Source organism: Chelon labrosus, assembly GCF_963514085.1.
Source record: "Chelon labrosus genome assembly, chromosome: 12".
In the NCBI taxonomy this organism is placed as follows: Eukaryota; Metazoa; Chordata; class Actinopteri; order Mugiliformes; family Mugilidae; genus Chelon; species Chelon labrosus.
This window is the reverse complement of record NC_140345.1, coordinates 23,857,300-23,872,616: the sequence shown is the minus strand read 5'-3', so window position 1 is coordinate 23,872,616 and position 15,317 is coordinate 23,857,300. Positions and strand designations below refer to the sequence as shown.

The 15,317-nt window shown below is 41.8% G+C and overlaps 1 protein-coding gene across 1 annotated transcript; it reads right to left on the bottom strand.

Moving 5' to 3' along the window:
* Window positions 1–1,431: 1,431 nt before the first annotated feature.
* On the bottom strand, window positions 1,432–8,172 carry mc5ra (melanocortin 5a receptor; the record flags this gene model as incomplete). The annotated part of the gene is made up of 4 exons (XM_084557045.1): window positions 1,432–2,584; window positions 4,043–4,231; window positions 7,784–7,890; window positions 7,978–8,172. 4 exons carry the CDS (start codon window positions 8,170–8,172, stop codon window positions 2,017–2,019), a joined length of 1,059 nt encoding a protein of 352 aa, XP_084413171.1. The 3' UTR covers window positions 1,432–2,016.
* Between the last annotated feature and the right edge of the window lie 7,145 nt (window positions 8,173–15,317).

Genomic DNA, 15,317 nt, shown 5'->3' with positions numbered 1-15,317 from the left:
ATATTAATAAACAACAATAATTAGCCATCCATTCGTTCACATAGTACTGTGTAGTCCTCAGGGAGAAGTTTAGGCTCCTCAGCCAAGGACATGGGCTGGACGCAAGCCTGTGACCTTTCTCTCTCAAGCAAGACCCCCCACCCCCCGCGTATGTGCCTCAGGAGCAGTTTCATTATCGTCAGAATTACACAATTAGCTTGTGTCCCTCCAAAGCATTATACAAGTTACTGTTGTTGATTCGTATTGTTATCTGCCATTACGATTGTTAAAGGTTTGTTTTGGTTTAGGCACTAAGACTCAAAGGTTAGGCAAAGGTCACAGTTATGATTGCGAGAAAGCCAACAATAAAAAATTGAGCAGTCATTAAGTCGCAGGTTTTTACAAACTTTAAAAGAAATAATTAATTCATTCATATATCTTCTTTGAAGGGGGAATGTTCCGTAAGGATAAAAATACAATCTACAGAGGCTTACGAAGTCATACACAGTAGAAATACACATTACAAAGTAATCTATAACACGCTGTACATATCTGAATGTTTTAATTTACATGTCTTCCATGTTGTCTCCAGTGTTTCTACAGTATGTACCGTTTGAGGGGACTTGGTTGTCCTCTAGGGGGGAAAACCTGGGCTGACACCAAAAGGTCTTGCTTAAAAACAAGTTTTTCATAATGTCAAATGATGTAATATGTTGAGAAATCACGTAGGCGAGGAGCCATGAAGGCTTCTGAAAGCATGGCTTACAAGAAAACTCGGCTATCATTTGAGTGCGTTACGATTTTTAGTTCGCTTATGTAAACTGGACTTGCCTAGAATCAAGTCACGATGAGAAGCTGGATAAAGAGGTCCATTATTTATTCTTTTATTTTTTTTTTTTGAACTTCTGTTTTGTAAACCCAACAGACTCTGACTCAAGTGGCATCACATGAGGATTATTAATCCAGTGTATCTTCACATTCAGAACACAAACTGAAAAAAACCCCACAAAATATAATAACTATAACTAACTATATTTAGTGTGATAGCAGATGTTTTAAGGTCTTAAATGTTGATATCATGCTGAGACTACAGATGATTTGCCCATTTTTGGTCTCATTTTACGTCGTTATTTGGTCACTGCTCCTACAATTTTCACTGACTCAGAACAAAACATTTGAATTAATACTACGCCACAGACCGACAAGGGTAAAGAACCACACATCCATTGTAAATAATAGCTCTGCATGCTTTGTCTTTAACTCTAACCCCTTTGTTTCAGCGAATAGTATTTACATAAAAGGAGTCATTTATTTTCATTTTTCTGCACACTGTGTATTAGCCTATGCTCCTCAGTGTTTGGACACAGGCTCTGATGCGTGCATTTGCAGGAGAAAATAGCAGCAGAAAAAGCAGCAGCAAGCTACAAATCTAAAGTGGCCTCTGCTGTGGACTGACTTTGCTCATTCAAAAGCGTTCATTTCCTAGATGCGGCGCTTTGAAGCAACGCTGGCCACACGTAGGGTAGCCATCGTGCGTTAATTAACAGCAGAGGTAGAGCCTAAGCACTCTTGCAACCTTTAAAGTTTACTAATGAGAGTATTGGAAAGGAAAGTGGAAAAAAAAAAGAAGAAGAATAATCTCGCTGATTAAAAAAAAGCAGGCAGGCCAAAGAAAGAAGCATAAAAGAAACGAGAATGAAAAGGAAGGCCGCAAACAGTTTTTCTGTGATGCACTTTCAGATGAATTTCAGATGATTCAAGCTGGGTTTTTGTACAATACACATAATAACCTACCCTTCTTCATGTACATGGCGGATACATTAGGAGGTTTTATGTTCCAGTCCCCTTTCCAGCTCATACTTTTCAATAGTTGCTGAAAAGAACACAAAATGGGTTTTGGCTGTGCAGTCCACTGTACGGGACAAAAAGTGGAGTGAACCAGTCCTTATTAGCGTCCCATTTTTACTCTCCACTATCAGATTCAATCAGTCCGTCCCACTCTTCCTGACATTGATGCTCTCAGCCTCAGTTTACTCATTACTTACCTGTCAGAGTACAGATGTTGGTGCAGGCATTTCTCAGGCTGTAACAACAGATGATCTCCTTAAAGGTCTTCCTCATCTCCTGACTCCTGAAGGCATATATCAGTGGGTCGATCACTGAGTTGCACATGATGAGAATGAGGTACATGTTGAAGTGGGACATGAAGCACACGCAGTAGAGGTTCCGCGGACAGGAGATCATCAGGATCAGGTGGAGGAAAAAGGGAGCCCAGCAGACGATGAAGATCCCCAGGAGGATGGTCAGCGTGATGGCGCCCTTCATGCTGGTCCGCTGGTGGATGGAGTTGTAGCCGGGCAGGGCGGCGATGCGTTTGACGTGCGAGCGGGCCAGCATGAACATGTGGCTGTAGAGGGAGGCCATGATGAGCAGCATGGCAAAGAACATGGACACCAGGCAGATGATGACGGGAGTGGTGTCGGAGTAGATGATGAAGACAATCCCGCAGCCGGTGCAGAAGGTCCAGATTCCCCCGATGATAAAGCCAGCTCTCCTCATGGTCATGATGTTGTGGTACCTCAGGGCATAGAAGATAGTGACGTACCTGCAGATAATAAGATACATACACTGATTTCTGAAGTGATCTTAGCAACTTTCAGTTCCCTTTACTACCCAGAGGTATCACTGAGAGCACAAGAAGATATACACCAATAACATTATGACCACCTGTCTAATATTGTGTAGGTCTCCCTTGTGCCTCTGAAACAGTTGTGACTCATCAGATAATGGACAGGGGATTTCTGAGGGTGTCCTGTGGTGTCTGGAAACAAGGTGTTGGTAGTGAGGGGCCTTTGGGTCCTATGGTTTGAGGGGTCATCCCACAGATACTTGATCAGTTTGGGATCTAGTGAATTTGGAGGCCAGGTCCAAACCTTGTGCTGTTTTTGTATGTGTGCTTGTGTCAGGCTGCATCCTGCTGGGGATGGCTGCTGCCATCAAGGAGTGTCATTGCTATGGGGTGTGGGTACCTGGTCTGGTCTAGGTGGGTGCTACATGTCTAAGCAACATCCACACGAATTCTAGGTCCAAAAGTTTCCTAGCAGAACACTGAATTGTCACAAGATGGTCAATGTTATTCACTTCTCCTGTCAGTGGTTTTAATGCTGTGGCTGATCGTTGCACCTGGCTTTATATTTAGTGGTGCCATGACTGAAGTTGAGCAATGGCTCCTTGGTTGTCTGCAGCCAGGAAGATTTAGTACTTAATGAGCCAAAAGTTGTGATCAGAGAGACGTTATGTTTTTGGACTGCTCCTCTGTTCGCCCTCTAAGTGAAGACAGCATGTTGAACACTGGACACTCTCCCAGTCCAGGCTAAGACCGCTGAGACGATGCTGTCAGCTTTATTTTTCAATGTGTGCTCAGAAATCAGAGAGAAAGCCAGGAGGGATTTTAGAGGTTGTGTGAATACTGCATAATGAATGTCAGTGGAAAGATGGGTAGAAAGAACAGATGAAGACACGCCGGCACTAAAAATGTGAAAAATGTTTCAACCAGAGGAAAGCATCTCAAAGTACTCCAAGCACGGTTAATCCTTTCTTTTGCTGGGCTTTGTAGAAGCAAATCTGGTTATAAGGTCAGTCTCAAAGTATATTCTTTACTACTGTTTTGACAATCTGATTTCACTGGCCCAACACTACCAAGCTAATTGGGACTAGTATCTATACAGTTGGTACACGTTGTGCACAAATGACTTCGGCAATCAAGTTCGCACAGAATCAAACTGAGTGAAATAAATTTGCCTAGGATGACTAGTGCTCCGTGTGATTAGCGAACTAATTTGATGAGAAATTAATGAGCGGTTCTTTAATAAAGAAACTGGGAATTATAAGTAGCACAGCTGGGTAGATGTGATAGAGATGTTTACAGGAGTTCCTACAGAATAATAATTTCTTTAGAAGACACTTCAGAAAATGCCGGACTATTGTCTTTCTTGAATTGTACTGAATGCACTATACTTGTGCATTCAGATTTTAGAGTTGTACGTTTTTCCTCCATCATTACCTGTCCACAGCGATGGCCAGCAGGCTGCACATGGACGCGACAACGGAGATGCAGATCATAGAGTCAAACACGTTGTCCATTTGCCTGATGAAGTGGTCCTCCACCACCAGCTGTCTGTTGTTGAGGAGGTAAATGATGATGGTCTCCCAGGCGTTGGATACGCTCACTAGCATATCCGCGACGGCCAGACTGCAACAAAGAGAATGATTAATACGCTGTTTGATGTTTGGCCGATGTGCACAGGGGCTTTCTTCATTTGCATCCAGCAGCCAGTAAAGCAGCTGCTCTGCTCCTCCTGCTGTGTAACGACACATTAATGTCACAGTGAGAGGGCCGGTTAAACGATTCGGTGATTAAGTGTGCGATCTCTGGCATTCCACACAGGTGAGCTTGGGACACTATCTTGACACCCGTGTTGAGATGCCAGTCCTAAACATTATTCAAGGCTTACACATAAAGAGCCGTGACAGAAGTACTTGAACGCTTCTGACAAGTTCACAGTCATGCTCTGTGATTCTTTTTCTGTAGTACTGCCTACACACCGATCAGGCATAACATTATGACCACCTTCCTAATATTGTGTAGGTCTCCCTTGTGCCTCCAAAACAGTTGTGACTCATCAGAGAATGGACATGGGCCTCCTGAGGGTGTCCTGTGGTGTCTGGAAACAGAATGTTGTTAGTGGGGGACCTTTGAGGGGAGGGGCCTCTGTGGATCATCCCATAGATACTTGATCAATTTGTGATCCAGTGAATTTGGAGGCTAGGTCAACACCTTGTGATGTTCTTCATGTTTTTTTGAGTTGTTCCTCAAGCATTTTTGTGTGTGTGTCCGGCTGCATCCTGCTGGGGATGGCTGCTGCCATCAAGGAGTGTCATTTCTATGGGGTGGGGGTGTCTGGTCTGGTCTAGGTGGGTGCTACATGTCTAAGTAACATACACACCAATGAATGCCAGGTCCAAAAGTTTCCCAGCATAACACTGAATTGGCTGATCGATGTATATGTGGATAAATGTGTGTACACATTGTATTTTACCATGGATCAAAGTCATGAACAAACCAGAGACACCACTACTGAGGCCAACAAGTGGCAATGGATCTATTTCCCCTCAAATAATTCTAACGTTTTCTTTCTACTTTGTGTTTTGCCAACAGTCTCCGTAAGTCATTTGAAACCACATCAAAGCAGCCGTTCCCAACCAGCTGACCAGTGATTTAAACAGACAGCAGAATGTCCAATTTGTCTTTGGAAAACACTGCTGACATGAGATAGGGTTGTTTTTCCTTGGACTCAGCAAGAGGATTAAGTCAAATCAGAAGGCCCAGATACCAAAGAAGTCACAAGTAATTGGTATTAATGTCAAAGCTGATTTGTGGATCTTTTTTTTTTTTTTGTTCTTTTTGTCTTGGCAAAGTGGAGTCACCAAAGACGTGACTTGACTCGACACATCTCTCGGTTCATCCATGTCATGTGTCCACAGTCCACATGTCTGCACTCATAACAGACACCGCATTTGTAGACAAGAGGTAAATCACAGTGTTTCCATCGACTACAATTACCTTATTACAATCCGGGCAGGGTAGAAGATTATAAGATCAAAATACATATCACAAACCCTAACGCTGTGCTTTCATGGCATATGTCTCTGAAGTTCAGAATAACTTCGGAGTAATAACTGTGTAATGAGGTAACACGATTACAAGTGGATGAACCACTTAAAACTGAGCTAAATGACTTAAGTCAGTTTTATGTTTTCTCTGGCAGCGCGCGCTGAATGTAATTTTTTTTGCAAGCAGAAATGAAGGAGTAGATTTTTCATCGCTTTCATCGTTTGTTCGAAAAATCTCCTGTCACACTCGAGGTGCATAATTATCCCCGTGTGTTCTTCATCTTTAATAAATAAGCCAGCTTATGTCTTGAGGCGTGTGTAAAAATTGCAGCGCGTAACTGAGCTTTTATTTTAATGCGGGATGTTTTCATTCAGGTTATTCTTTCTTTCTTTCTTTCTTTCTTTCTTTCAGACTACTCCTTATTCTGATTCTGATTCTGATTTTTGAGATTCTCAGTTGTGAAGCTTGTAATGAATCAAACATGAACTCTTTCTGCGTGGAGTTTGCATGTTCTCCCTGTACCTGTGTTCCTCCTGGTGACTTCCTGATCCGGCTTCCTCCCAGAGTCCAAAGACATACTCGTTAGGTTAACCGATTCTAAACTGGCTGCATGTGTCTGTAAATCGTGGTTTGTCTTTCTTCGTTAGCCTTGTGACGGACTGGCGACCTGTCCAGAGTGTACCCTGCCTCTAACCCAGTGATAGCTGGGATAGGCTCCAACCCCGCAGTCCTCTAGGACAAGTAGGTAGATAGCGAATGAATGAATAAATAAATAAACCAAATGTTGAAAGGTCACTGATAAACCAATTTAAAATCATGAGTCTGAGTGTCCGCATGAAGTCAATTTTTTCATTCGCGTCTTGTCTGCGAGGGGGTGGACGTGCGTGAAGAGTAAAGTGGATGCTCATTTTGTTTTTTTTGTCCATCTTAAGCAGCTGCACACACTTTTTTGTCATCTCTACCCAGCACAGTATGCACTGAATCTGTTCCTCATGCTGTCAGGAGGTCCCCATGGTACACCAATCAGGCATAACATTATGACCACTGACAGGAGAAGTCAATAACATTGACCATCTTGTGACAATCCAGTGTTCTGCTGGGAAACTTTTGTACCTGGCATTCATCCATGTGGATGTTGCTTAGACATGTAGCACCCACCTAGACCCGAACAGGCACCCCCACCCCATACCAATGATACTCCTTGATGGCAGCAGCCATCCCCAGCAGGATGCAGCCTGACACAGACACACACAGACACACACACACACACACACACACACACAAAAACGCTTTAGGAACAACTAAATAAAAAAACATGAAGAACAGCACAAGGTGTTGACCTGGCCTCCAAATTCACTAGATCCCAAACTGATCAAGTATCTGTGGGATGATCCACAGAGGCCCCTCCCCTCAACCCATAGGAACCAAAGGCCCCCACAAACAACATTCTGTTGCCAGACACCACAGGACACCCTCAGAACGCCCATGTCCATTCTCTGATGAGTCACAACTGTTTTGGAGGCACAAGGGAGACCTACACAATATTAGGAAGGTGGTCATAATGTTATGCCTGATCATTGTATATTATGGTGTGCACACATGCATGTGCAGACAACTGATTATACAGAAATATGAGCACGTGCTCTGTTTAGGAGTTTAAGTCTGGTGCAAATGGGAAAACACTGAATTGGCTTTTATATCTCAACTGGCAAAAGCTGTAAAAGGCACAGGAGTAAGTGCCAATATTTTCAGTCATTCTCCTCCATGCACAGAGCCCTAATCCAATTAGCTAATACAGAGAACACACAAGCAATTGGGTTCATTTGATGAAAGGCAGACTTGTTTGGTAATACTCCATGCACCATACCACCACACTATGATCTGAAATTATAAGAGTCTTAAGGGGACATCTTCATTGTTAGCTAATCATGATGCCTGAGGACATAATTTAATTCTAAATTAATCAAATTATGCTATAACGTTAACAGTGCACAGTCAGAAAAGAATCCTCGGTTTCACTTGAATTGAGAACACTGAAGAATAGAACTGTAATTTGAATGAACTCCTACTTTGCTGATAGTGCAGCCCTAGCATAGAAAAACCCACGTTAGAAAAAAATTAACTGCTCACCTGCAAACGAAAAAGTACATGGGTGAATGTAGGTTCTTGTTCTTCACTATAGCGGTGATAACCAGGATGTTCTCCAGCAGAGAGATGATACCCAGGATCAGAAAGACCTGAGGAGAGGAGAGGAAAATGCAATGGAACAACGAGGAAAGAGTAAAGATGAATAGAACAAGAACATAATTCACACCCATACTGACCTCTATAGCGATGTGGAGCTGCTCGCATGCTGCGGGTTTGGAGGTGCCGGCCTTGTCCGGCATCAACGGAGGGGCAAGGGTGTAGTTCTCGTGATAATAAGAGTAGGCCCAGGTGGAGTTGCCCACCAGAATGTCCTCTTGGTAGGAGGACAATTCAGACCTGTTCGTCCCTGCTGTGACTCTGGTCCACATCATTGCAGCTATAGTCCGGATGCCATGTTTGAAGCAGGCTGTCACAGAAAATGAAATTATATAACTTAGGTTTAGGAACAAGCCCACGCCTCAAACATCCAATTACCCGCGGCAACCTATATAGGCGCGTCTAACCCATTTAGCTCAGTTCTCAAACTCCTTCCCCACAGCCCTCTTTGTTCTTTCTTCTTCTTTACAATCTCATTGCAGGAACCACTGATGCCTCACAGCAAGAAGGTTCTGGGGCTTGAATCCAGGCCATCTGGGTCCTTTCTGTGTGGAGTTTGCATGTACTCCCTGTGTCTGCGTGGGTTCTGTCCAGGTACTCCGGCTTCCTCCCACTGTCCAAAGACATGCTCGTTAGGTTAATTGGTGATTCTAAATTGGCCGTAGGTGTGAGGGTGAATGGTTGTCTGTCAGGGTGTACCAGAGATATACCCCCACCCTGAATCTCACTCCCTGGGTTCCTCCATCCGAACATCAGAGGACCACCATCGGTCTCTACATCTTCCTTCATCCCATCATCTCGACCCCTCTCAACCCATCCCCGACCTTTCCCTCCCCCTAACCTGGTCAAAATAAACTTCTTTGTACTCATCTGAACTGTGTTGCAGCTTGACGATGAAATGTCGGAGACCTAGTGCACATGCGTTACGTGAATGTGAAGACCATTGAACTGTGTCGTTTATGCTCTTAGATATCATCACTGCACGATTATGCACCTAACCACCCTGCACTCAAGTACCGGTGCACCCACTCCCTCATTTACAGATTCTGGTGTGCACTTGAAATCAAGCTGTAATTTCGGTGACTGCGAGTGAGTGATTATGTTACTTTTCTACTAATCAGCTGCTCTGATCCTTATTTCTCATCTTCTCTCCCTTCATCTTCCTGGTTCTGTGTTTTTCCTCGGGCCTCACTCTGCCATCTCCCACCCCCAATGGTGTAATGCTCCCAGGAGGAGGTCACTTATTGATGGGGGGTCTTGTGCCACTGTCACAAAACAGAAAGCAAGACTCACAGTTGCCTTGATCCCAACATCAAGGGAGACATCTTGAAACTCCTTCACAGACAGCTAATGATCGCCTGACTTCACAGACCCACCATGGATGGACACTACAGGCTTTCAGTTTCTAGTCACTAACCCCCCAAAAACAACACTGGTCACTGGAAATATTGGTGTATTGGTATATTTTCCATACTATATGGACACAGGATACATACTGCTGGGAAAAATCTGCTTCATCCCATTCCCTTGACCCCTCTCATCCCATCTCCCTACATTTCCCTCCCCCTAACCTGGTCAAAATAAACTTCTTTGTACCTACTGAGGTGTGGCCAAAGTGGCACAGTGTTTACTATGTTGACATTGTGTCATGGGTGCCCTCTCAACGCCACCTTCAACCATCGTTAATATTCTAATCTTCAGTGTCAGCAGCCAAAAACAACGCTATGAAAGCAATGAGCAAAGCAATGAGCAACAACTCTCTATAATCCCCCATTAAGCCATTGCTTCTAGTCTGCAGATATTTAATCTGTCCAAAAATGGAGATGTCAAGTTAACACATTGTGGTTCTGGGGGGTTATGTGCCAGACTATCTTGGAACATAGAGTTTTTACAATCTGGGCTGTTTGCCTGGCAACCTCCCAATGATAACATAGCTAGTTAGTATAATGTGCGTTTAGGGAGGTTTAAATTTTTTTTTTTGGCACATTACTTTTGGACACAGCTGCGATAGCTAGATGTTTTCCCCTGCTGTACATACATTTTCCCCAACACTATTAATAATAAGTCTTGTGTTACGTGACGCGCCCCTTTTGTAAATTAAATTTTATGCACAGTCAACCCGAAATTAGTTTGATGGCATCACAGGCATAAGCTGGACATGTTTTGCAATCTGTGGTTAGCTGTTGACATTTTAAAGGAAAATCACTTTCATAAAATGACATAAAAGTGTCACAATAATCAGAAGGTTGAATTAAAATGATGTCCCACAGTGTATCAGTGAGATTGAATCTGGTCTCCACTGGCCAAACTAAACGGTGCTTTTACATTTGTTTTGAGCATTCCTTGGCCTCGACATTGATGACCTTTAGTGAGTGGGGGAAGAAAGCCTCAGTGTTTAGATCCCAGCCTCAGCTGATAAGACGTGATGAGATCAGGCCTGAAAGAGTAGCTTTAACACTTCCCTCCAGCTAAGTGCTTCCCCTGTTTTAACTCATGACCCGACAAATAGACCCTCCGGTGATATCAAATGACACTCTCTAAGTTGTTTATACATTAGTACAGGGGTAATATAAGCTGTCATGCTTTATCTGGAAAAAAAGAAAAACCTCCACACAGTCATGGGGTACATGAGGCCTTTCCATGATGTCTAGACACTAAATGGGAAAAGTCAGGGAAGCACTGATGACAAATGGAAACCATTGAAGCAATTAACGTGTTAAGCAATGAAGTTAATTCTGCGTTATCTCCGCCATAGCTCCTAATTGGACTGCAGTGTTTCTCATTTCAGCAAAATTGTTTTATCAAATTTTCTTCACAGATACATAAATTAACCTCTGCTGAAGTCTTGTCACTTAAACTTTAATTGTTACATGATTTTGCTGCTGTGCTGCATTTACTTTATATAGGTGCAACCAGAATATAATTTTTCAGTTGTAATAACACAGCAGTCATCTTAAGTGATTCAAGCACAAGAAACAACAGATCCATTGTGATTTAAATCTTGACTAAATCAATGTGGCTGCTCTGCTACTACTGCTGCTACTGTATTTTATACAGCATTATATATTTAATATCTTATGACTACATATCTTACATATCTCGCTATAAACTGTACACAGAATCTACATATCTATATTACCACATATGTTCATATATATATATATATATGTATTTATATGTATGTATGTATGTATGTGTATATATATATATGTATATATTATTTATTTTATATATACTTTACATATTGTTTATATTATATTGTATATTATTTTATTTATCTAAAATCAATACCTTATAAACTGCTAACGTCATTCAGATTCTAGTGGCAATTATAATTCAGTTATTTTTCTTAACTCTATCTGTTATTTTTAACTCTAATCTCTCAAAGCTGTACAGACAAGATTAATGAGATATCTCTAATATGATTGAAAACCTGTACTTAGTGTTTAACTTGTTTCCCTTGTTTGATGCGGTAGAGAACATTATCAGCGATCGGCCCAACCCTCACACACACTGAGGGGATTATACGTAAGGTAGCTTAAACATTTCAGGACGTAAAGGAGGCACATTACAATCATTGATACTGTCTGCTTTGTTAAAAATGACACCAATAGTTTCTGCATGCCCGTCGGGGACAATCCAAAATGTTCTTAGTAGTAAAAGCAAGCCTCGAACTCATCAGAAATCATTACAGATCATTCCAACAAATACATCATTACAATATACAAAAAAATACCATTTCTAGAAGAACAGGTCGACAAGTATCCATGTATTAAGTCTGGTCTGAAGAACAAGACATTCACTTGTGTATAATTACTGGTGTTATATAACATCCACTTTACAATAATTCAAAAGAATGTAACACTTGAAAAAAAAGTCTGCATTTTACTGTTTAGTTAACTGCATGTACCTTGCTTGGTACAAGTATAAAAGTACTCGTAGTATTCACAAGGCAATTTTTTAGGAAAAATCTACTAATACTGTTCAGGGCCTCCCTTAGCTCTCTCTTCATCATCATGATTTGCAGCACATCATTTCTTCATATTTGCCAGTTCCAGATTCATGCGGGGAATATCCCATTTTACCACATTTAAAAGGTGTTCTATTAGATGCAGATATTGCTACTGTGGAGACCGCTGAAGCCGCTGAAGTCATTGTCATGCCCATGAATTCAATTAGCGATGATTTTGCTGCGTTGTCCTGTGACTGATTGGATACTTGAATATATCTGTGTGGGGTTGTGTGTGTGTTCTTGTACAGCTATCTTTCTGAGGACCAGGTTGAGTCTTTGCAAAGTGAGGACATTTTTGGCCGGTCCTCACTTTAGCTGTTTGAGGGTTAAGACTCGGTTTTAGGTTACTATTAGGATATGGTCAGGGTAAGGGGAAAGGGAAAAGATAGCCATACCATAGCCATGTTTCTATCTTGTTATATCTAATGAACGACAGTTTTTGTGTGGATATCATGAAGGAAAAAGCTCCAGGAATGCCTTTCTTCAGTTGTAGCACACAGAAATACAGGTAAGATACAACTCTGCCTGCATCCATGTCTAGCTGATGTAACAAATGTTAAATATAGGAACAGAAGCTGTAAACACAATGAAGCCCGCTTTGAAGTTTTAAACTGTAGCTAAAAATAAGACAGGTGAGCCTTTTTTCCTTAAATGCACTGCTCGGGTTTTTCATCAGCACAAATCAGAACCCTTCCAGCAACATTTTGGAGAATGTCAAAGTAGTATTAAAGTATTATTAAATAATAAAATTCTGGAAAAAACATCTATGAGAAAACCAGTGTCATAAGCTTCAGATTTTCATATTTTGTCTGAAATGTTGCATCACACCCGCATGAGAAAGAGCTCTCAATTTTTTTAATGGGCTTCCCAAACTACTTGAAAATCTATCCGTGGGCTTTTTTGTATTAGCTGAGGAGTCGGAAGCAAGGCCCATACTGACTCATTAATAAGAGAAAGAATGCCTGAAGGAGCTTTTATCCTAAACAAAAACAAAGTCCCATTATGAAAATACTTTTGCATTCAGTTCATGTGCACGTTGCCGCCATCTGTGCTCCCTGCCAGTGTGTGTTTATAGACGGATGTTCTGTTTCCTGCTGCTCTCGTCTGAACTGTGCTGCAGCTTGACAATGTAATGTCGGAGACCTAGGGCATGCGTGTTTTACGTGATGTGGGACTGCTGCAGTGTGAAGACCACTGATCTGTGTCATTTATGCTCTTAGGTATCATCATTGCACAATTATGTACCTAATCACCCTGGACTCAAGTACCGGTGCATCAGGGACATGCGGTCAGGGGAGGCAGGTGAAAAGTAATGACGATAAAATAAATTATACTGTTGATAAAATAAATTATACTATACGTCCATTGGTCTGTAATATAAATGCAATTTCTGTATGATTCCTGTCATTTCGATCATTTTTATAGTCATAATTGCTGAATTTACATATTTCCTGTGTGAACACAGGAAGCATCACAAGCTGAGCCTCACCTCGGGCAAACTGGGTTAGGCTCGTGTCCTTGCCGTGTCCATGTGGCTAACTCTCTGTATGTCACCAATATAATGGTTGTACACACTTTTGTCATGTGTCCTAATTTTTTATAGCCTAGATAAGAGTAACATATTTAGTCTTGTTGGAAAAGCTTGAGATGAGGCAGCCAGTACTTCTGCCTCATGGAAGGGGGAGCTAGTGAGCCACAGGTTCATGCCGTTGCTCTTCTTCTACATTGAGTACGGCAGCGGTCCATTTATTTGGATCTTTTCTCTGTGTGAATGCCAAAAATAGATTATATATAAAAATTCTCAAAACTAGACCCTCAAAACAGGAAGTTCTAAATGATGGAAGACGTTTTGTTGGAACAAATCATCAGAATATAAAGGTTTAACAACTCAAAGTATTACTATAGGCTATATAATATATATTTCATTAAGGTGACAATTTGTTTTTTAAATTAAAATATTTCCATTTGTGATGTTCTCACTGGAACGCTCTTAACCACTATAGATTTGACATTGTTCCTTTGGCCAGATATGTACCATATACCTATATGTGTGTAAAGAATGCTCATTTGAGATATGACATGTAACCAGTTGGTGTGGAATGGCGCATTTAAACTATTCCACTGACTTCATAATCTGTGCATCACCAGCTCCGAACCTCACCGCACATCACTGTGGTGCACTATTTCCCTCATTTAAAAATTCCGGTATCCCCTTGAAATCAAGCTGTAATTTCTGTGACTGCAGAAGTGATTATGTGTTCATGTGACTTCTCTACTAATCAGTTGCTCTGATCCGTTGTTCTCATCTTCTCTTCCCTTCCTGGTTCTGTGTTTTTCGTCAGGCCCACTTTGCCCCCTCCAAACGCCACCTCCCACCCTCACTGGAGTAATGCTCCCAGGAAGAGGTCACTTACTGATGGGGGTCTTGTGCCACTGTCACCAAACAGAAAGCAAGACTCACAGCTGCCTTCATGCCAACATCAAGGCAGCTAATGATGGCCAGACTTCACAGTCCAGTCCCACCATGGATGCACACTACAGGCTTTCCGTTTCTAGTCACTAACCCCCCAAAAACAACACTGGTCACTGGAAATATTGGTGTATTGGTATATTTTCTATACTATACGGACACGGGATACATGGGGGGGTGGGGTTATTGTAGACCATATGGATCCGAGAAGCTTTTCCAACAGTTTATTTAAGGAAAAGCAGAGCGATGAATGCTGATAGGTGTCGAAGGCCAAATGGATGTTTCTGAATTATAATATATAAAGATAGAAATAGGTTAGGGGTTCTTTGTTCCCCTGAGGAAAAAGGCTTCGTGCTTTGTGTGTCCAGGAGGCAGGAAGGTGCCGCACATGCAAACAGTTACTGTTATTACAAACAATCCTTCAGCCCACATGTTGAGGTTTTATATTGTTGTGAATGGAATACAAGTACATCTATTAGATTTATCAGATTCCAAATTTATTTAATTCCCCTAATGAATATTGAAATATCGTTCAATATTAATTTTATGTTTTCAGACAGGAGGACAACAACAACTATGCACAGCGGCTCGAATGTAATTTAATCTAATTACATAGATATGTTAATCACTGCAAAACAACATCCTGCGAGCTTGTGCCGCTTGCACTCTATACCTCGGCGTATTATTTGAGACGCAGTGGGCCACTCTGCAGTATAGCTTTACAGCAAACAAGCTAATTGTGCAGCACAGTCAGGGCCACGAGATTAAAGGATAGAGCGCTATAACAAGATATTCTACAAACAGGTCAATGAAGTGTTGCTTGTGTCCTTGTTCAGCTATTTATGGTGTGAACATTAATGCAGTCATCTGAATTTAATTGTCTCTCGGTGCAGTCATGTGTTGGCACGCTGCTCCTGGTGTTTAAGAGCTCAATGATG